General features: G+C 43.3%; 1 protein-coding gene across 2 annotated transcripts in view; it reads right to left on the reverse strand.

The window, feature by feature from the left end:
• spegb (striated muscle enriched protein kinase b) overlaps nt 1–22,375 on the reverse strand; it is a 55,570-nt gene that overhangs the window by 20,506 nt on the left and 12,689 nt on the right. The window contains exons 1-19 of one of the 2 annotated variants that reach the window (XM_030342873.1): nt 17,677–17,707; nt 17,420–17,506; nt 17,184–17,235; nt 15,633–17,074; nt 15,176–15,319; nt 14,604–14,786; nt 13,253–13,419; nt 12,913–13,001; nt 12,239–12,414; nt 11,459–11,719; nt 11,078–11,236; nt 10,587–10,776; nt 9,685–9,914; nt 9,064–9,183; nt 8,226–8,330; nt 6,489–6,695; nt 4,250–4,373; nt 907–1,079; nt 285–397 (exon numbers count right to left, since the gene is read on the reverse strand). In XM_030342873.1, coding sequence (XP_030198733.1) covers nt 285–397; nt 907–1,079; nt 4,250–4,373; nt 6,489–6,695; nt 8,226–8,330; nt 9,064–9,183; nt 9,685–9,914; nt 10,587–10,776; nt 11,078–11,236; nt 11,459–11,719; nt 12,239–12,414; nt 12,913–13,001; nt 13,253–13,419; nt 14,604–14,786; nt 15,176–15,319; nt 15,633–17,074; nt 17,184–17,233 — 3,933 coding nt within the window. In that variant the 5' untranslated portion in view covers nt 17,234–17,235; nt 17,420–17,506; nt 17,677–17,707. Of the gene's footprint in view, nt 1–284; nt 398–906; nt 1,080–4,249; nt 4,374–6,488; nt 6,696–8,225; nt 8,331–9,063; nt 9,184–9,684; nt 9,915–10,586; nt 10,777–11,077; nt 11,237–11,458; nt 11,720–12,238; nt 12,415–12,912; nt 13,002–13,252; nt 13,420–14,603; nt 14,787–15,175; nt 15,320–15,632; nt 17,075–17,183; nt 17,236–17,419; nt 17,507–17,676; nt 17,708–22,375 lie in introns of those variants that run through there. The other variant, XM_030342872.1, reaches the window with a different exon arrangement.

Here is a 22,375-nt window from a genome sequence, read left to right on the forward strand (position 1 = left end):
TTGGTTTCTAACGATACAAAGCTAAATTCAAATGGGTGATGTGTCCCTTTAACTTATCCTGTAACCTTTATATATGTATACTACTACATTGTGTAGTAGTGTGATTAGCCATTAAAAGGCGTTTAGAAAATCGGAAAACGGCTCGTAACGGATAATCACACTATCACAGTGTACTTATACATAAATATTAGTTTATTACTTACTTTATCTAGTCTTAACTAGAACAGCTTGCTATCATTGTATTACAATGAACACAGAAGGAATAACACAGAGAATGTAGTCACCTTGAACCAGAGGATGTCTGGGACCGGCTTCCCCTCCACCACCACGCCGAACTGGGGGGTCTCTCCCACGCACACGTCCAGATCCTCCATGATGGTCTCAAAGGTCGGGGCCGCTACACAAAGAAACAAAAAATAAACCATCAAAACACTATTTACACAGTTGGATTTTACACTTTGATAATGATAGCCTTAGGGGTACCTTTTGTCAGAGAACAGAATAGAATAGAATAGAAATTGGGGATCAAACCAGGTACCTTTCAGCTGGGAGCTGAACCCCCTAGCAAGCACAATACCCTCCCCTCCCACACATTTACTGTTGTCAAAAAGCTCCAGACCTAACAAGTCCTTGTACATACCTGCATCTTTTCTACACATATGGAGGACATATCAGAACCACACTGTACTAGAATTGTTGCAGTGCTTTGTTTTCAGATTCAGATTCAGTTGCAGAGTATATCTTATTACATCTTAGTAAAAGTAAAAGTACTAAAAGAGTGAAATTCTTAGGCTTGGTTCCTCAACAGTCACATGGCAGTTTTGCATCTAAATCAATTACTACACATGACACACACAACATGGCTAATGGTGTCTGCCGCTAGACTCGGGCTACGCCTTTACTCACCGGCCATCTCCACGGGGAAGGTGCAGGTGTCGTTGCCGTGTTTATTGGACGCCACAAAGGACATGGGGCCCACGTCAGAGCTCTTCACCTTCAGCAGCTTCAGCGTGTGCTGGTCGTCGTCAGGCATCCCCATCTCATACACACCAGGCTTACTGGACAGAACCACGCCTTTCCTGGATGTGGGGAATATAGGTTAAAGTATACTTATATATAATTATACATACATACACACATACACACATACACACATACATACATACATACATACATACATACATACATACATACATACATACATACATACATACATACATACAAAGATACATATATACATACATCAAATAATAAATACATAAATACACACAAAATACATAAGACAACACATACATAATCAAATACAAATACATATATACATATATATACATATCATATATATTCACTGTTTACCTGCACAGCAACATTGATATGGTTTCAAAGTCAGTCGACGTCATGTAAATCAAACTAAATATCTATGGATGAACGGAATTATGAATTAATTAACCAATGGATAAATGGATGGATAAACCATGAATAAAAAATAAACAATCAAGAGAATAAACCTGCACTATGTAAGTTCTAACGTTAGCAGGTTCTAGTGGACTGAGTCAGCTACAGTTGTAGATATAGTTACAGCTACAGTTATAGCCAAAGTTATAGCAATATCCTTTTCAAAGGGTGGCGGGTATAATTTATAGAGAAAATTGCATGGATGGATTGAGTCATGATGTGTGTGTCCATGAATCAAGTATTTAGAAGGACTACGTGTAATAACCAGAAATGCCCTCTCGTTACTGACCCCTTTTGGCAGCAAGAGAACTGCAGCCTGCTCGAGCTCATGCATGGAGATCACCGGAGTGCGAGCTCCGTGGCCGGAGACAATAACAATCATAAACTGTTAGTTACTGATTGATAATTCATAAATAGACGATGGGAGAAGCCTGAGTTGATATACAACACAAAAAAATTACAAATCAGTTTTGAGAGAAGGAACTGATATTTCTGCCAATACACTTGCTTACACGTCCCTTCCTTCCTTTTTTTCCCTGGCAAATCCAGCCTGATTCTATTATAATAGAAATCAGCCACAGGCTGTTCTACACAACCGATAGAGTCGGGAAGGTCTCATTTTCATATTGAAATTAAAACATGTTCATATATCGGCCATTTAAAGCGATGTACAAGTGCTACACGTAGTCCTTTTAATGAGGTACATTGCTGCACTAGAAAATTACATAGTTAGGGTTAGCTCAGGCTCATAGTTCAGTCATCATAAGCAGCTGAACAAACAAATTGAGAAATTTATGAACGATAAATTATTAAAGGGGACATTTTATGAAAACAACACTTTTCCGGGGATTTGGGGTGTTGTTTTGGGTCTCTGATGCTCCCACACGCACACAAACTTTGAAAAAGGTCCGCTTTTAATTTTTTGAGTGAGATATGTATTCCTGAAAGTACCCCGCCTACAGTCACCAAGTTAGGGTGCACTCAAACTAGGCCATCTGGCCGTGGCCGTGGCCGTTTTCACACCTAACCGTGCTCAAATCTGCCAGTGTGAGTGTGGCCAGGCCAGGCCAACTTAGCCACTTGGGAGAGGTGTGCTGCTACGGTACGGGCCGCCACGGTACAGATGCTAATGAGCCGACACGCGCGTACGCACGGCTACGCAACCTGAGCTGGATGACGTATAGTCCATGCGACGACCATGGACATAATAAAGACGACGAGCCTTCTTTCCCATTAAACGGTAAACATGGCGTCAAGCGGTTCAACTGTTGGTTCACGTTGGTCCCATAGAGAAGTCGAGTGTCTGTCAAAGTGCGAACTGTGTTCTCTGTGTTGTTATCCATTTTTGTTAAAACTCTGACTGGCAGACTTTATTATGGTCCATGCAGCGGACGCTTGGTGATGACGTGTTACGACGTGATGCCGTGTGACCAAGAGCCTACCGTGGCCAGGCCACAGTTGCGACGGCCAACGGCCACGGCCAGATTGCCTAGTGTGAGTGCAGGCCAGAGAACAATGGGGCCAGTTGAGCACGGTTAGGTGTGAAAACGGCCAACGGCTACGGCCAGATGGCCTAGTGTGAGTGCACCCTTAGTTTCAGCACCCCCTCCTACGTAGGAAGGGGGCACATTTGAATATCACCTCCCACTTCCCCACCCCCCTCCAATCAGAGAATAGCTAAGATTTTGTGGACCTGGGGACGAGCGCTGGGCGGAGATGTTTGCGCATTTCGGAAGCAGGGATATTCCATATAAAAATAGATGTCTTATTTGTCAGTTTGCCATGTGACTGACTGGCAGGGAGTCCGGCGGAGCCCCCGCCAGCAGCTCCGGCAGGGTGAGCTCGACGGCAGCCCGGCAGCTCAGCTCCGGGAGTACAATCCCTTTCTCCACCGGACTGCCGCCGAAGCCTCGGCGGCAGTCCGGAGGAGGAGACATGGAGGAGAAAGGGATTGTACTCCCGGAGCTGAGCTGCCGGATTGCCGCTGAGCTCCCCCTGCCTGAGCTGCTGGACAGGCGCCGAAGCTTCGGCGGTCCGGCAGCTCAACTCCGGGAGTACAATCCCTTTCTCCTCTGTGTCGCGGTTCAATATGGACTTCAGAGAGTCAAGGCCAAAGTTCCTTTCCCCCAAATCTTCTGAACCATGGCCGAGATAACCCCCACATGTGGCAGTACCAGTGACGTCAGACGCAGTCTTTATGATTCATAATATCATCCGAGGCGCACATAGCTTTTGGCCTTGATATTAGATATAATATTATAAAAATACCTATATATTACATGATATTATTATTATATTATACTATATAGATATAAAGCTCCAGTATTCCGTAAACGGCAACAATCCCTTCTCCTCCATGCTGTGGTTCACTCTGACAGCTCATTGGTCAATGAGCAGCAGCTCATTTTGCATTAAAGCTACAGACATCAGAAACAGCATTCTGCATTCTGAAGGGACTGAACAGAGGGGAATAGCTGTAGGTGAGATTTTTTTTCCTAAAAGCTATTTCCAGCAAAAGGCTTCAAAAACAAGTTTTCTGAAACTCATAGACTATGTTTACTTGTTGGGAAAACAACATAATATGTCTCCTTTAAGAATGTTTAATTATGATTATGAAGACACAGTCATTAATTAAATCAATAATTTGGATGAATGAACAAAGTCAATTAATGCAATCATTTCAGTCAAAGAAATTAAGAAACCTTTAGTTATTAAGAGCTGAACAAATGAAGGAATCAACAAGGCAAATGATTCAATGAAAAAAATTACTGAAGGAAGGAATCAAACGCTGAAGCACCTCTGCCAGATGACGACGGCGTTGACATGGTTGAGCGTGACTGTGATGGCGACCGCCTGGTTCTCCATCACAAACACCACGTCTGGCTTGTCCGTTATTACCGGACACTCCTGGAGGTAGGGACCTGTGAAACATTAACATACACTTCATCCTAAGCTTCTCCCATACCAGTTTAAATCAACATAGGTGGGGAAACTACTGCCCGCGGGCCACACAGGCATTGCTGAATTTTTTTTCATTCATTTTTTTTCATTATTATGCTTCATGATAGAGTGAGATAGAAAGGAAGGTAATCAGCAAAAAAAAAATTTCATCAATTCACGATTCAAGACGTCAGAATGAAAGCCGGTTCTCTACTGGCATGCAAACTAGTAAAGGCAAGCAAGCCTTTCTCTGAAGAGGAGAATTTGCAGGAATGCATGATGGAGACAGCAAGTCTTTTACGTCCAGAAAACAAAAGCAAATTTGAGTAACTCGCCACAAAGAACTTATTGATGAAGACTTGGCCAATAGGTTAAGTAAAAAAAAGTAAAGCAAGAAAGCAGAGTCTTTTAACTTTTATTCATTATCCCAGGACGAAAGTACAGATATAAAAGACACTGCACATACTATACTATAAACCCGAAGCTCACCGGAAACATTTACCAGAAACACATGTTAAGGGAACCAGGGGCGTTTCTATAGTCCTTTTTCCATCAGATTTTCAAGCGAATTAACTCTTAAAGCGAATTAATTTGTAGCGACATAAGAAGCGCCTAAACGGTTTTCCATCGACAGAATGATTATAGCGAATTAAAATTGTGTCACAATGCCCCGTGTTGAAGCGCATTTTTCTGACCCGCTAGATGATTTTCCATCAACAATGCGCATGCGCGACATTCTATATCGTTTCAGCCGTTTTCCATTACTTTTATGTCGCTAGAACTTTCCAAAAACCACCTCTGCAGAGCGAATTAACTTAGTGTGACAAAATCGGCGTTAGAGCGATATAACCCTTTTTCCATCACAGATGTCGCACTAACTTTTGATGCGCATCATTTTAAAGCGCATTATCTTTTGGATGGAAAAAGGACTTATGTTTCATAAACATCCGGTGCTTTGCCCAGAGGGAAAAGGAAAATGGCCAAAAAAATTGTATGCTTTATTGTGCATGTAACATTTTTCATAAAGCTTTACCTAAATAAACAAAATACACAGTTTATTATAGCTTTAAATAGCTACCTGACTGCTGTGCTGCTTATACCCAAACATCTAAAGTTCCATTGAAGTTATTTCTGAGTAAAATGAATACAAGTGAGACAGACCTTACGTATATATATATATATATGTATATATATATATATATATATATATATATATATATATATATATATATATATATATATATATATATATATATATATATATATGTATTATATATATAGATATTTATATAGGACTAGGCTACATTATTTTGAGATGTCCCTGGAATCCCCATTTTTCTTTCTAAATAACTAACTACAATTATTGACCAGAATCATTTCATCACTTCTAGACTAGATTGAATTGATGCATTCCATAGTTACCAGTAAATACACCAATAAATATTGAAAAAAAAATATTATTATTGTTATTATTTTTTTAATTACTTTTTCGGGGCTAATCAAATAATATCCGGGGCTTTAGCCCCGAATAAAGCAACCTAGTGACGCCACTGCTAGGAACCTTTAACAGAAACTCATGTTTACCAGAAACTACCAGAAACAAACAGTTTACCAGAAACATTTACCATAAACAAACTGTTAACCAAGAACCTGTACCATAAACAAACTATTTACCAGAAGCCTTAACCATACACACAATGTTTACCAGAACCTACTATAAACACACTGTTAACCAGGACCAACCAGAAACACACTGTTTACCAGAAACCTGTACCATAAACACACTGTTTACCAGAAACATTTACCAGAAACACACTGTTTACCAGAAAGCCTGCACCATAAACGCAATGTTTAGCAGAAACATTGACCATAAACACAATTTACCAAAAGCCTAACTTTACTTTGAACTAGGTCAATAAATGTAATCAGAAAAAAATGAAAGAGAGCTTCTCATTTATTTTGTCACAGTGACGTTTCTTCTCCGTTTTATATGACCTGACCGTACATAGACTTTGAACGCAACCATTAACATAACACTATAATAATAACCCTTACATAGACTATACAAGTCAATAATAAAGCCATTATCTGCGTACCTCTGTCCAGCAGCTGCAGGGGCTCGGTGGCAGCGGAGGGCTTGCTGAAGGCCTTGGAGGTGATGGTGAGCACCCTAAAGGTGTAGCGGACGCCCTTGGAGAGGGTGGTGATGGTGTAGCCGGTCTCCTTCAGGCTGGAGGCTATTATGGTCCACTGGATGGATCCCAGCGCCTGCTGCTGGATGGCGTACATCAGGGAACCCGCCTCTGGAACGCATCACATTTATATTCAATACAACTGGGTTTGTATCATGTACTTCATGTAGTTTAGAGGATTACAGAGGAAAACATACAACAAAACTATGAATAACATAATGTTGCTGAATTTCCCATCTGGAATAAATAAAGAAAATCGTGTCTTATATTGAATTGTAATTTGAGGATTGAAATGTAACAGAAATTGCTTTACCAAATGTTGTAATATTTCTGTAAAATTCAGCTGAAGTAGATGTAGAAAGAATATAAAATAACTAGAAAAATGCATTTCCTGCAGAAAATGCGGTGAGTGCTGTAGCACAAAGTGAGGTTGAAAATATTGTTTAATAAAGCCACATAGATTAGGACATAAAGAAACATTAAATGGATTAAATCAAATGAAGGGATTTGAACAAAAGTTCAAAAGTCTAAATGGAGTAAACAATGTAAACATGCACACCATTTAAGAAAAAGTAAATGATTCTGTCTGAATGAAAAGCGCAAAGCATTGCTAACAATGCAGAAATGTACAAGGTCAAACGATTGCCCTGCAGTGGTGTGTGTGTGCGTGCGTGTGCGTGCGTGTGCGTGCGTGTGCGTATGCGTGCGTGTGCGTGCGTGTTTGTGTGTGTGTGTGTGTGAGAGCCGGTGCGTGATTAAAAGTAGCCCAATAGAGCGGGAAAAAACGCCCAATCTGGCAACACTGCCTGAACGTCCTCCAAAAGTAGACCAATCCAGCGGGGAAAAACGCCTAATCTGGCAACACTGCCGAACATCCTCACGCTCCAGCGTCAACGTAGGTAAATCAATGAGACCAACTGAAAACGAAGCCGGTATGAAACTAAAACTGTGATTCTGAATAAAGCTCAATGATATCGAAATTCCGTTTGGATATTATTGTGTGTAGATTTGTTTAATGGTGTGTAGATTTGTTTAATGGTTTGAACGATGGTAAATGGTTGAAATTTGACCGAGTTACGATGTCTTCAGTAATTTAAGTGTCAGAATGGGCAGACGGCTTCAATGGGACCAACTGTAGAATATGACGGTTTGAAACTAAAACTGTGATTCGGAAGAAAGATTAAATGATATCGAAATTTGAATTACCAGAGGACGGCTCTGCCGCCTCCCATTGACTCCCATGTTAAAAAAAGATAATATTTTAAAAGTATAATAGTAAAAAATCTGAAAAGAAGCGCGCAATTCCAAGATATTCTGGATTTTAAAAAATTTGAATAGATTCTCTAGGTGAAAAAATGAGGAAGAAGATAGGTCCCAAAGTTTGTAGAGAATAAGAAAGAAAGAAAGAATAAAACTTATGAAGAACAATAGTTGAGCGCTGCATGCAGCACTCACCTAATAACGGTACATTTAATCAATGTCTATGCCGATCAACATAGTTATTTGCTGGTTTATTTCTGATTGAAGTGATTGAGAAGTGTTTGACGTGTCGTTGACATACATCCAGTAGTATATGGTTATGTTCTGTGTATTTATGGCCAGTGTTAAGTGAAAAGTTTGTCAGGATGTAGTACTGTGTACCAATGGAGGGGTCCAGCCTCCTTGGCTTCCTCCAGGACAGAGTGACCGTCTTCCCAGTGATGGCCTCCACCACTGGGGCCCCCTCTGGTGGGTCAGGGAGCATGTCTGGGGAGAAGAACCATGATCAGAATCACAGATGGCATGTCTTGTCATTGAACTGGCTCCTTATTCAGCACAAATAGCACATTCAGAGTTCAATTTGATTTTAGACGGATACAGGAATACAGAAATTACAAATATTTACCCTAAATTTCAGTTATACAATTAATATCAGTTCAAAATAATTTTGTAACAGCAATTAAGATGTGTTTTTAAGATTTGTGGTCATTATAATCGGATACTTTTCTTACAAATAATATCAAGCCTAACGACTTGACAATTGCATAGATTACCTGTGATATCATAATAATAATAATAATAATTTATCTGCAATTTATAAAGCATTTCTAAATACTCAAAGACGCTTTACAAATAAGAATGGAATACATGCAGACTACAGAAAATCTAACAAAAGGGAAAAAATAAACAACACCACAACAATAGGCAACACATTAAGAGAGTGGAAGATGGCGGAGGATGATTTGTCAAATGTTGTAGGTGGTCCTGAGGAGATAGGTTTTAAGTTGACTTTTGAATGAACAGACTGTATCAGAGTTTCGGATGGCCGGAGGGAGGGAGTTCCAGAGGGTAGGGGCGAATGCTCTGAGAGGGGACTGTAGCCCAGCCTAGCAGAATCTTTTTTTGACGTAGCCTAGCAGATTTTGCCTTTGATGTAAGCTAGCCTAGCCTAACAGATGTAACCAGAGGCTGTAGCTAAGCCTATCACAGCAGATGTTACCTGTGACGTAGAGGTGGCTATAGCACGTTGCCTTGCCGATCTTGTTGGAGATGACGCTCTTGTAGACGCCGCCGTGGGAATGGCACACAAAGCGTATCACCAGACTGTGGACGTCCCGGACTGCACAACAAAAGGGGAGGGTCTTAAGTTGATCAATATATCTCAGATGTCATGTAAGGTGAAGTAACGTAAGGCAGGGTAGCCAGATAACTCTCATGCTCCTGCAGTGTGACACACGTTCAGCTTCAGCCTCAGGCTCTCACTCTCACAGTCGAACGTATTATGGTCAAATCGACCTTGATTGTAGCTAGTTTTCGAAAACATGGTTGATTCATCTGGTGTTTCCATGGAGCTGTCTCTTAATTACTCCCTGATTGGTGAGAAATGGTTTATCTGTGTTGATTGGACAGCTGGTAACGTACACAGCCGGGAGCTTGGGTCCAGAAAACTGTTTTCGACAGGAAGTAGCTTTGGATAAAGACGGCTGATAAATCACCAAACATCAAATTGTTTCCCTTCCACCTGATGTGTTTCACACAGGGAGTAAAGCAGACCATTTTTCGCAATTTAACAATGCACTCTACCAGAAAGTCGAGCACAGTGGCAAAATGTTTAACTCACACTGGGTCATCTTGCGGTCCTCTGTGCTGTCGATCCTCTTGCCGTTGTGGAACCAGGCGATGGTGGGGTAGGGCAGGCCGGCCACCTTGCACTTGAGCACCGCCTCCTTGCCCTCCACCACGTCCAGGTCGTACAGCGGCTTGATGAAGTCGGGCATGGTGAAGCGCTCCACCTCGCTCTCCGGCACCTCCGGCTCCTCTGGGATGGATGGCATCTTCTCCAGCTTCGCCCTGGAGGCGGGTGAGGAGGAGGAAGAGGAGGAGGACAGCAGGAGGAGGAGGAGATGACGATGGATGAGGACATGGAGGGACGATGGAGGAGGAGATGAGGAGACAATGGAGGAGGAGGAGGAGGAGGAGGAGGAGGAGGAGGATGAGGAGGAAGAGGAGACAATGGAGGAGGAAGAGATAATGGAGGAGGAGGAGACAATGGAGGAGGAGATGGAGGATACAATGGAGGAGGAGGAGATGATGGAGTAGGAGGAGGAGACGATGGAGTAGCAGATGAGGAGACAAAGGAGGAGGAGGAGGAAGAGGAATCGATGGAGGAGGTGGTAGGAGATGATTGGTTTTCGTGATGAGAGTGTACAGTACAAGGTAGTGGGGGAAGGGTAGAGAGATGTGAGAGAGGGGCAATCAAAGCATACAATCAATATTGTTATCCTCATAACAAATTAACATTATTTTTTGGTGTTCCGTAAAATAACATTGTGAAGTAAATCAATAATTTACACTCTCCTTTTAAGGTATGCAACACTTCATCCATGAAAAAAGTTTAATAATTATGGGTGCATTATATATGAGATAATGACAATTGTCTGAGCAGTTATCGACCCCATCTTAATGTTAAGACATGTATCTATCCCAGAGGGAGGAGGGAGGGAGATGCGAGCAGGTCCATACATCTGGGAGGAGATTGCGGGCCGTGGCTCCTGGACGTAGAGCTCCGCAGAGTTCTCCGCCTCGCCCTGGCCATTGCGCGCCATGACCGTGTAGAACCCCTCATCCTCATTGGTCACGTGGCAGATGATGAGCGAGTGGCGCCCGCCCTCCTGCACGATGTGCACGTCCTCGCTGTCGGACAGCTGCTGGTCTACAGGTTAGAAATGAGGTGTGTACAGTTACAAACAGGTTCAGTTGCAGGGGGAGGTTTGTTTCAGTTTCAGTTTGTATATTTACAGACACAGGAGGATAGTTTCAGTTTTAAGTTGTACTATTACAGACATGGAAGGTTAGTTTATGTTTCAGTAAAGTAACAGACATTAGTTATGTTTTTCATCCTTTATCTAGCCAGGTTAGTTTCAGCCTCAGTTTTTACAGATACAGACAGGGGAGATTAGTTTCAGTTTCAGTTTGTACAGACATTTTAAAGGAACCATATGAGATGATATTACCAAAGTGGCTCCAGGTGACGTTTGGCGGAGGAGTGCCGCTGACTTTACAGTCGAAGCGAGCATTGCGACCCTCAATGACCTCCAGCACGTCCAGCTTACGAGTGAACAGGGGATTGACAGAGGGAATGACCTTCAGCTTCCCACTGGATGTAACCTCCTCTGAAGAGACACAGATGGACAGCCAGACATATAGGTAGTTATGTAAACAGACATGAAGAAGAAAATGACTAAAGACAGAATGAAAAAGTGACATACAAACCAAGGGTATGTTAAAAATAATGCATCAACATTCTCACTTTGAATCAGCGTTCCTTAGCACTTCATTAATGGATTCATTAATTGCCAGATTGAAACTCCAGAGTGCTCTTCCTTGCCACCCACCTTTGGCCGTGCTCAGCTTGCACACGTATGTGCCGCTGTCGTCCTCGTGCACCGAGTTGAGCAACAGGCGACATTTGCGGCCGTCGAAGTGCATCTTGCAGTTGAGCAGCGCGGGCTGGATCAGCTTGTTGTTGGCCAGCCAGTCCACGTCCGTGTCCTGGGGCCCCATGACGTGGCACTCGAACAGAACCGTGTCCCCCGCCTTGGCCGTGATGTCCCGGACGGGGCGGATCACTGCCAGACCGGGCTCTACCGCCAGGGCTGGGCAGGGCATGGAGGAAAGGGGAATGCAGTGTTCACATCAAGGGCTTTAGCCATTCATGTACCACTGTAAGTTTATTCAGAGATAAATCAATCTATTGACTGTTCAGTTGACCCAGCATAATATAATGATGGTAAAAGCTAATTATACTTATCAATTATATATAGATATATGTAAATACATATACATTATCATTTTTTTTTTTTAATTCCAATGCACAATAACATGGGCAATGTGTTCAAATTAATGTCTGCTCAGATGTCTAGCTTTAATAATATTTAGCTGCATCCAATGCATTTTCGAATTCCTTCAACAGTGAATGATTTATTTGAAAGATATTTACATTTGATATTATCAGCATATGGACATTGATTGATCATTGATCCATATCATTGCCTTGTCATTGTTATTCATAAACCAACTCGTTATTTTCCATGGAAAAAAAAGGTTACGTCTTAAAAACAAACATTAATCCATCACATGAACAAACTTCTAAGTTTACAACAGCAGACATTTACCTTTGACCTCTAGCCTTGCTTCGCACTGCTTGGTGCCGTACTCGTTGATGATTTTACACGTGTACACCCCTGTGTCAGACCGCTTTGCAGACAGGATGTTCATCTCGAAAGCGCCGTCCTCCACCTCGCGCACCACGTGCCGCAGGCCTGTTTTCACCGTCACCCTGTCTCTCAGCCTGCAAAGATCAGGAGAAAAGGATTAGATGGAGATCAAAAGAGCAAAGAAGAACAATCCTTTGGTCTGCTCTTCACCCAGGTCTATTCATATCCACCTGAAGCTGTTATATTTCACTAGGATTCACTACATAAGAGCATATCTGTGTTTCATAAAAATATGATAACTGTTGGAACATCTTTTGGTAAGGAGAGAGCCTATGTATTTAACGTGGAGTTTGTTCTGTATGCATGATGATTGAACTGGTATGATGCAACTTTGCTTCTTTGCGCCCTTCTGTTCAGTTTCTCGTCTCAAGCTGTTTCTTGTTCAAAATCTAAATAATTCTGATCCTAAATGTACTACACAGCATAGCATTTTATGCCAAAGAAGAAGAAAGGAAAATGCCATCTTCATCTTTAGACTCATGCCAGTTGGCATTAACTTCAAGGCAACATGGGCCAAAGAGAACAGACATGTGTGCATTCAGAGCCATGACAGGCGGTCGGGGGGAACCTACCAATAAAGCATTGGTTTGGGTTGTCCACTTATTCGCACGGACAATGTCACTTCCTGTCCCTCAATGACAGCCTGATCACTCATGGTTACCTGCGTGGAATGGGAGCATGAGAGTTATTTTTGGGGTTCACAGCTTCACAGAAAAAGACAGAAAACAGCCAGAAAACTAAGGTCATTGGAGTGAAACGGAGAGGTAGGGATTCTTCATGTTTTACCTGCCTGTAAAACTCAACTAAATGTAAAATCATCCCCTTGGCAACCCCAATATTACCTGCATTCTAGGTTTTCTTTTAAGGAAAGGAAAATAATTATAATTTCTACTGTCTTTGTGGCTTTCTTACCAGGAATGTGGGGGGCTCCTTGAACAGGGTGTCGATGACCCGCCGGGGTCCCGGCGGCCCCATGTCTAGGCCTTCCTCCAGGGGGCTGAGGTACTCCTCGTCGGACGTGATGGGGCTGCTGACGTTCCTGGGCGGCCCCAGGGTCCCCCGGGGCTCCTGAACCAAGCCTTCCAGGCACCAGGAAACGTTGTGTAAGACATTGCCTAATTTATGATGTTTTATGATAGTCCTCAGCCTAACTGTTAGTCATCCTTGAGCTAGATTCCTACCTGCTCCTTGTTGACATTTATCTAAAATGTGCCGGTAATTTACCTTTTTTACAAGGTTCTGCTAAATGACTGGATGAAATGAATGTAAATGCAATAATTCGTGACCTTAAAAGTAAATGCAATTTTCGGTTAATGCAATATGATTCATTTAAATAAAGACTTTGATTATGTTAATTCAGTGTGTAATTCAGTTTTTTTTCTCTTTCTGTCATCAGAGAAAATATGATATGCTTTACAATGACCTGAGACCACAGAACAAGAGGATTCGTATTGAGTGTAACTGCTGCGCTGTAGTGGGCAATTTATAGGTTGATTTAGCCTCTGAGTTGCTATGGCAACTCTTAGTGTGGTTGCTCAACTGCAATATATGGAAGACTCATTTGCTGAGAGTGGGGGAAAATCATATAACCTTACATGGGAGGTTGGGGCAAGACCTGCCTTTTGAAGAAGTGGGAGGGTTGGTCGTTTTGGCTAGATAGGATAGAGCTTTGCCTTGATATTGAATATGTCCAAAATCAAAGCTAGCTGTCAAGCATTGCGCTACCAGTTATAGTTGACTGTAGAGCAATACAGGACAACATACTTGTCAGTTGAACACCAATTCAGGCAGGTTTCATAACTGCATACTATTGCTGTATACATAAGTAAGCACAAATTACATTTGGGTTCAAATATATGAAAAATACACACCTTAAATAACTGTATTATTGTTTGTCTATATCAGTTTAATAGAAGAAAACAGCCCATTTTGGACCTAGGAGAGCCAGTTTTATTTCCAGTGGGAACTTTAAACATAGAAGAGGGTTTCTTTCTTTTTTTCCACTGGCCGCCAAGGTGATTTGTAAAAGCTCTTTGAAAAGCAATTCATGCTGTCCAACAAAAATAATGGTAATGGCCTTGTTTTAATCTACTGCCGTAGCAGGTTGCCTGTTAAACCGATTTCCTATAAAATAATCAAAGAAGATTTGCTTTCCCAGAATGAATTACAGAGATGAGGTCTACAACTTACAAAAAAATATTTTGTTTACTACCAGATCAACGTTTGATAAGTTCTTAATAATGGTAACAGCTAACGAAGTTACCTGCTTTGACGACAAGGGTGGAAGTTGTGGAGACCTTGCCGACCTCGTTGACTGCAGTGACAGAGTATTTCCCTGCGTCGCTCGCTTTTGCAGACTTGATGAGGAGGCTATGCCGATCGCCCTCCACCTTCAGCACACATTTAGCACTGCCAGTGATGACGGTGTTATCTCTTCTCCATGTCACTGAAAATAATAATAAGAAAAAAACAATGAGCAATTGAAAAATAGGCTCAAAGGATCGATATTAAAACCAGTAATTTTCAAACTGCGGGTCAGACCCATAAGCGTATTAAGCAGGGAACTAAGTCACGCACAGTAGGCCTACAATTCAAATGTCAAGAACATACAGGCCTTGGCCGCTATCATTTAATCATAGGAGAGTGAACTGAAAAGGGGAAGACTGCATTGAAGAAAAATATAAATGGATAAATGTTATTATTGGACTGAAGTATTGCTTATTTCACTGCATCAAATATTTAATGGATGCTTGCTTGGCTCAATGTAAGGTCAAAGGTGGGTCACAGTAGATCATTTTCTGGTGACCTCTGGTTTAAACAGAGTGGATTGCCAACCTTCGGGAAGAGGGGTGCCGGCAATGACACACTTCAGGAGCGCGTCGGTTCCGGCGGTTGAGACGGTGTCCTTAAGGGGACATTCACACACCGGGGCCTCCATCGGGTCCTCACCAGCAGACACATAGGAGTCATCGGAAGAATCTGTACGATTTCTCACATCAAGAGAAAGAGTTTGGGTCAATTATTAGTTTTTGTATGCATGTCATTTTTGTCAGACGGGTCAGCTGGTTTTACAATTTTACATGTCCAATACAATGACTAAATACTACTATAGAAAGAAAGAAGAAAAGAGAGAAAGAACTAATATACAAATGAAAGAAAGAAAGAACATATACGTTTAAGTAATAAAGACAAGTACAAAACCAAAGTAAGGTAGTAAGAACGTACTAAACTAAATAAATGAAAAAAGGACTTAAGAAGGAAACAAAGAACAAAAAAGAGCTTAATATCTGACCGAGCTCTGGAGACATGGGCCGCATCCTGCGACTCTTGGCTTTGGTCTTCTGCGCTGGTCCTCCTTTGGCGCTCTTGACCTGCGGCGCCTGTTGAGTCTGTTCCACAGGCTCGTCCTCCACCACGATGGTTGGGATGCTCAGCTTGGAGGCTGCAGGCTTCGTGTCCTCAACCTCCTTTTTCTCCTCCGATGGACTTAATGGTGTCACCCCCGCTGGCTTTGCTGCTTGTTGTACAGGGAGCTCCTGCATCATCGTAGTTCTTTTCTGCACCAGAGGACTCTCTGGTCTGTTTTCAATCCTCCGCAGGGCAACTTCTATGGGTGTCTTCCGCCCTGAAATCTCGTCTTTTGTAGACATTTGCACAGGAGACACCGGCTGTGTGTGTGGTGGTTCTTGGACTCGAGATACCCTTTGCACTAGCGGACTTGGCGGTCTTCGTTCAACTTTACGCAATGACAATTCAACGTTTGTGCTCGGTGATTCTGCTCGTAGCGCTCGAGTAGCAGCAGGCGATGGTGACCTCTGAATGATTTCTCTCACCGGACTGGCCATTTCTCTCCTTGAACATTGTCCCGGTAGGTCTGATAACTGCATTGACTCTGGTGGGTTACCGAGGTTCTGTGGTGACCTTGAGGAAGAACCTAGTTTACCTGGCTCGTTTTCCTTCTGTTCCTTGGCCCACTGTGCCTGTTCCCTCTCCTGGAGCTTCTGGATTACTTGTGGAGGTATGGGCTCGAGTTTCCTAAAAGGCTGCCGTTGCCGTCCCCTCGAGGTGAGTTGCTCGGTTGAGAAAGACTTCTTCATGTGGGGTTTGCCCACAAGCTTCTTGATGCGCTGGAGCTCCTCAGTGAACTTGTTCTCGATGTCCTGAACCTTCTGCGTATAGCGAGGCTTGTCTTCGAGCGAGGCGGCCCTCTGTCTGAACATCGACCTCCTCTCTGCCGCATCCTCCTTCAGAGCCTCCCGTAGGTCTTCTCTGGAGCTCTCCCTGGAGATCCCTAGCCGGCTTCCACCGTCGTCTGAGTCAACAGACCCTTCGCGGTTGAATCCGGCCCAAGATCTTCCCGAGACGGAGCCTTCGGGAAGGTCGAGGCTGCGTCTTCTTTCCTCCAAACCTCGCACCTTCTCAAAAACCTTGGAACTCGCCCTGGTGAGCTTCGGGGAGGGCCTGGTTGCAAGGTCCTTCCGGGAGGAGTACTCGCTCACAGGGGTCTGGGGTCGGGAGTCGTGGGTGCTGCCCTGGGACATGCCAACTGATTTGGGCTGTCGGACCTTCTCTTCAAACTCCCCAGGCACCGTGTCCAGGTAGTCGGTGGGAACGGGGACCTTTTTCCTTCCACTGAAACTAATGGGCGTTGTTGAGCCGGCGCGACTCGGAGAGGCTGAGGAACGCCTGATGACCCTTGGAGATGGGGGTGGCAGGACTTGAGGGGGAGATTGACTAGAAATTACAAACAAAACAATATTTAAAATACCAGTGTTTCAAAAACAATTGACCTGCTATAATGAATGTGTGAAGAGAATGTTTTTTGTTTATTGTGTTGGCTTACCTGGTTGCCTTAGAATACTCAGGGTCATCTTCATTTGCAGATTTGTCCATCACTAAGTCCCATAAAAAACAACAATATATAATAATCATTTTTATTATATGAGCTCAAAACAGGACTGCTCTCTAACTGTGGTTTTTTTTAACAGCCCCAAAACATGAATCCTCAAATTGAATAATAAAGATCACTTATAGATATAAATTGAAATAAGGGAGACGATCCAGAATCAAATTGCTTACGTGTATTCACAGGGCGTTCCTCATAATCTCCACCCTCATCTTTGGTCTCAATCTGGTCCCCACCTTCATCATCTGTAGTCTCTGAATCTGAAGAGCAAGCATACCAACCATTTTCAGAACACAAATGTAAGCTGTTTGCAAATATGGAAGGAAACCGATTATTTAACCATATACACAATGCATTGGATGGTAGAAAGGGGAAATAGTTAAAAGCAGTAAAAACAATCTCTGGAATCCACATTAACATGATATTTTACCGTGTTTGATCTCCCTGCACTAGTGGAAAAGGAAGTTTCCATAGTGGCAGCAGAAGAAGAAGAGTAGAGAGAAAACACTGTTACCATAGGAACCGATAGAAAAGACTTGTTAGCGCTATAGGTGATTATAGGTGATAGGATTGGATACAATGCTATCTGTGGCGGCCAGTAAACACAATGTTTGTGTAGAGCTGAGGCCGTTCTCACCCATTCATGGAAGACATGTCTGGTTTTAAGTGCATAGGTTGTAGAGTTTATCTTTCTCCAGTATTACAGCCTCAAAGAGCTTTATCACAGACCCACACAGCACAGGATTTTTCATTTAAGTCTTGATGAAAAATCCCAGAGAGAATTTAATCAGAGGGGCGTATATCGAGGAACCCACTCGATATAAAAGTATCGATGGGCACAGAAAATGGACATCGCAGGATCCAGATGAATCCAGAACAGCAGAGAGGACAGTGTAGTGCTTAGCGAGTTTGACTACCAGCAGGAAATGTGCTGGGTCCGAATCCTAATATCCAAACCTGTCTACCTGTCGGCAGGAGCAAGATTCCTAACCCCAATTGGTCCTTAGTGAACAGTATGTATAAATTGCTTTGGTTTAAAGTGGGCTAAATAACTAAACGATTATCTTATGAAAGATGAGTTGTTGAATTAAGAACCATATTGCCCAGGATGATTTTTACAATTGAAAACACCTGAATTATTTGTGATGAATCCCAGAATAGACCTGGTAACTGAAGAATCAATACAGAAGTATAGCCTTCACCGACGTGCTCGTCTCTCTGTGGGAGGACTTGCAGGAAGTTAGCAACATAAAGCTGAAGATAACCAGTACACTTACTCATGAGGTTACAAGGACAAAGCCAAAGATAAAGGAGACGACGACAGGATAGGTGAGGGTGGTAGCATCACACCGAGACATTAGCTGAACAGAGGAGGAAAGATAAAGCAACCGTATTGAACAGGCTCAAGATTAATTGTAATTGAGGCGTGGAATACAAGTGTGTTGTGTGTGCATGTGTGCATGTGTGTGTTTGTGTGTGTCCGTCCGTCCGTCCGTTCATCTTAATCAAAGCGACAGAATCCATTATTTTAATAGCCCTATTCTGAACCTGCTGCCCCATACTAATTACCACCATTGGCATAAAATACGACTTTCCATTAGATATATTTCCAGTGTGTGTGTGTGTGTGTGTGTGTGTGTGTGTGTGTGTGTGTGTGTGTGTGTGTGTGTGTGTGTGTGTGTGTGTGTGTGTGTGTGTGTGTGTGTGTAAAGTTTCCATCTCTAGCGGCTAAAGGGGAAGGAAAGCCTAGGTTTGAGTCTATGGAGTCAAGTTCACCCAATGCTTTTTTGCCTGCAGAACTGAGAATAGCAGCGCTCGGATTCTCTGTTGCCATCATCACTGACGTGTTTGACATTGCCAGTTGTCCAAATTAATGACGCTCTTCAACTCTCGAATGACACAGACCACAACAAAGCATGCTTCCCACCAGCATTACGAATCACAGTTTTTGAAATGCTCCATATGGATGGTAAATATTGAACAACACATACCAATGGGGTAATAATAGCCTGGCAATCAATTGACACTTACTTGCTTCGTTTTCTTTGGTCTGTATTTCTTCATTGTGGTTTCTATGTTTTCCACCATTGTAAAGAATATATCTGTGTCTGGTCTTCCATGGAGACGGAGGGGTAGCCTTTCGTCCCCCAATAACACGCTTACAGTTCACAGAGTACAACTGTAGCCCACTGCCCTACAAATCAAGTAATCTGCTACTTCCAGGGATTTTCTTCCATGGCTTGATGTGAAAGGAATACAATCAAACGGGCTACACGCTACCAAAAAACAAACCAAAAAAAAGGACAAACATGAGGAGAGCATCCCTTACAAAACCCTTGCTCCGTCATGCAGCCTATAAGTTGCATCTCTCTCCAGCATGCTCATCTGAGAGGGATTCCACTGAGAGGAGAGGCAGCCTCGACAGGGTGGAACAAACATGATGAACACATCTCGTTGTGCAGGAGAAACCCCCTCCTCACAACATAGTGTAATCCAGCTTGGTAGATTGCTTCGGGTTTTTCTTTCTCCTCCCCCACTCCTTTAGTCCCAAGTGAGTATGTTTCTCATTCCTTGCGTAACGGGGATATTCTGTGTGTGTGTGCGCGTGCGTGTGTGTGTCACAGTGTGTGTGTGTGTGTGTGTGTGTGTGTGTGTGTGTGTGTGTGTGTGTGTGTGTGTGTGTGTGTGCTTTTGCCTGTGTGTGTGTGTGTGTGTGTGTGTGTGTGGATGTGCACGCGTGTGTGTATGTTTATGTACGCGCACGTGAGGGCTTTTGCGCGCGTGTGTGTGTATCTTTGTTTGTGTGTGTGTGTGTGTGTGTGTGTGTGTGTGTGTGTGTGTGTGGGGGGGGGGGGGGGGGGGGCATAGTGAATCCCTGCAACCGCGACAGGAACCCCCTCACTCCTCCGCAACACCGTACAGTATTCAGCAAGCGAGCTCTCCGACCGGATAGTCATAGCAACCTGCAGCTATTTATAAAGAAAATATCATTTCATAGTCCGAATCGCATTAAAATCATCTCCAACCCTCACTGGTGACTGTCCTCGAGTATAAGTATAGGCTACCTTTCTGTGGTGACAAACCCACAGCTCACCACCTCCTGTTCTCTCTCGCCTTGCCCACGCAGAATCAATAATCCGCTGGGCAGGTTTACAAAGACGTCTTCATTAAAACCCCAGCAGCCGGGAGGGGGGGGGGGGGGGGGGGGGGGGGGGGGGGTACAGTAACCGTGGGTTCATCTAACAGGTGTCACGTGTGTTCATCAAACAGGTGTCACAGATGCACGCACGTGGTTCGTTTTGCGCGGCAGAAATGTGATCGGTAGGCTTATTGGTTTTGCACGTGCACCTTGTTGCTATGAGGGCCAGTCGATCATTTATTTTGCTGAGTTTTCCAAGCCTGCTTTGCAGGATAGGCTCATCAACTATTCATGATTGTATATTCAGAATATCATTAGTATAAATGATTTTTAATTGTATTTCATTATATATTCACTATAATTGCATTCAGAATGTGTCACTAGGCCTAGCCTACCGCTACTGATGACATAATAGCCTACTAACATGATGAGAATATATTAGCCTAATATACAGTAAAGCTATCGTGTTACCCCTTTTCAGACTGGGCCATATAAAATGTTGTCTACCCTACCCCTGGTTCCTTCAGAGACGCCCAGAGTCCCATGAGCCCCCCTCGTGGCTCAATGGTTGAAAAAGCGCGCTAAAGTGCCCTTCAAGAGTGTCGAAAACGAGAGGAAATGCCTTATTGGCTGCCCATTTCACGTGAAAAACATGATTAGGTGCCCTCTAGGGTGCTTCTTCATACAATAAATTATGATGATGTGCCCTCTAGAACAAGAAAATTCAATGACGTGCCTTAATGAGTGCCCTTATAGTCCCCTTCTGCCCGTCTGGTGCCCTTTTAGTGCCCCCTTTAGTACCCTGATAGTGCCCTTCTGCCCGTCTGGTGCCCTTCTAGTGCCCTGATAGTCCCCTTCTGCCCGTCTGGTCCTTCTAGTACCCTGATAGTGCCCTTCTGCCCATCTGGTGCCCTTCTAGTACCCTGATAGTGCCCTTCTGCCCATCTGGTCCTTCTAGTGCCCTTCCAGTGCCCTTCTAGTGCCCTTCTAGTGCCCTTCTAGTACCCTGATAGTGCCCTTCTGCCCGTCTGGTCCTTCTAGTGCCCTTCTAGTGCCCTTCTAGTACCCTGATAGTGCCCTTCTGCCCGTCTGGTCCTTCTAGTGCCCTTCCAGTGCCCTTCCAGTGCCCTTCCAGTGCCCTGATAGTGCCCTGATAGTGCCCTTCTGCTCGTCTGGTCCTTATAGTGCCCTTCTAGTGCTCTTCTGCCCATCTGGTGCCCTTCTAGTGCCCATCTGGTGCCCACATGGTTGAAAAAGTGTGCTAAAGTGCCCTCTATGGTGGTGAAAATTAGAGAAAGTGCCTTATTGGCTGCCCTTTACACGTGAACGGAAATTAATGAGTGCCTTAGGTTGCCCCTGATGATGATGATGTGCCCTCTGGAGCAAGAATATGGCAAACCGAAAAAAACATGTTGTGGTTAGCTATTGAGGTGCAGACGTTCCTCTCTTTGGTAGCTGACGAACGGGGAATGCGGGCGTTGCTTTCATGTGGCGTCGCCATGACAAACAGCTACATCGAGTGATACTTAAATCTCCACTGGATAACGAAGCAAAAAGCGGATAAAGAGTATGGCAGAACCCATAGTGGAAAAGCGCAATTAGATGCCAAGTTAGAAAAACTTAATATTTTCTGTTTGCATAATCCGTTTAAAATGTATATACATTTTTTGAGCGTTCAAGATCATTCAATCATCGTGTAGGTCATTTCATGCAAGAGAGACGATAATGGTCAGATATCAGCTCAACATGAAGGAAAACTTCCGTAAATGTTTTTTTCCAGTCTAATTTTTACTTAAATGTTAGTAAAGATGAAAGTAGTAAGGCATCCTCCTTTCTTTGGCTAAAATGTAAAAGTGCACAATGATGTGAACAACTCATTTTGGTGTTTATAAAGTCGCTAGAATAAGGGGAAACCGTGTCTCTGAAGCAAAAAAAATTCTCTTCTCTTCTTTTAAGTGCTACATGGAGATGTAACAAGTGCCCCCAATGG

This window comes from Gadus morhua, chromosome 20, assembly GCF_902167405.1.
Source record: "Gadus morhua chromosome 20, gadMor3.0, whole genome shotgun sequence".
NCBI classification, from domain to species: Eukaryota; Metazoa; Chordata; class Actinopteri; order Gadiformes; family Gadidae; genus Gadus; species Gadus morhua.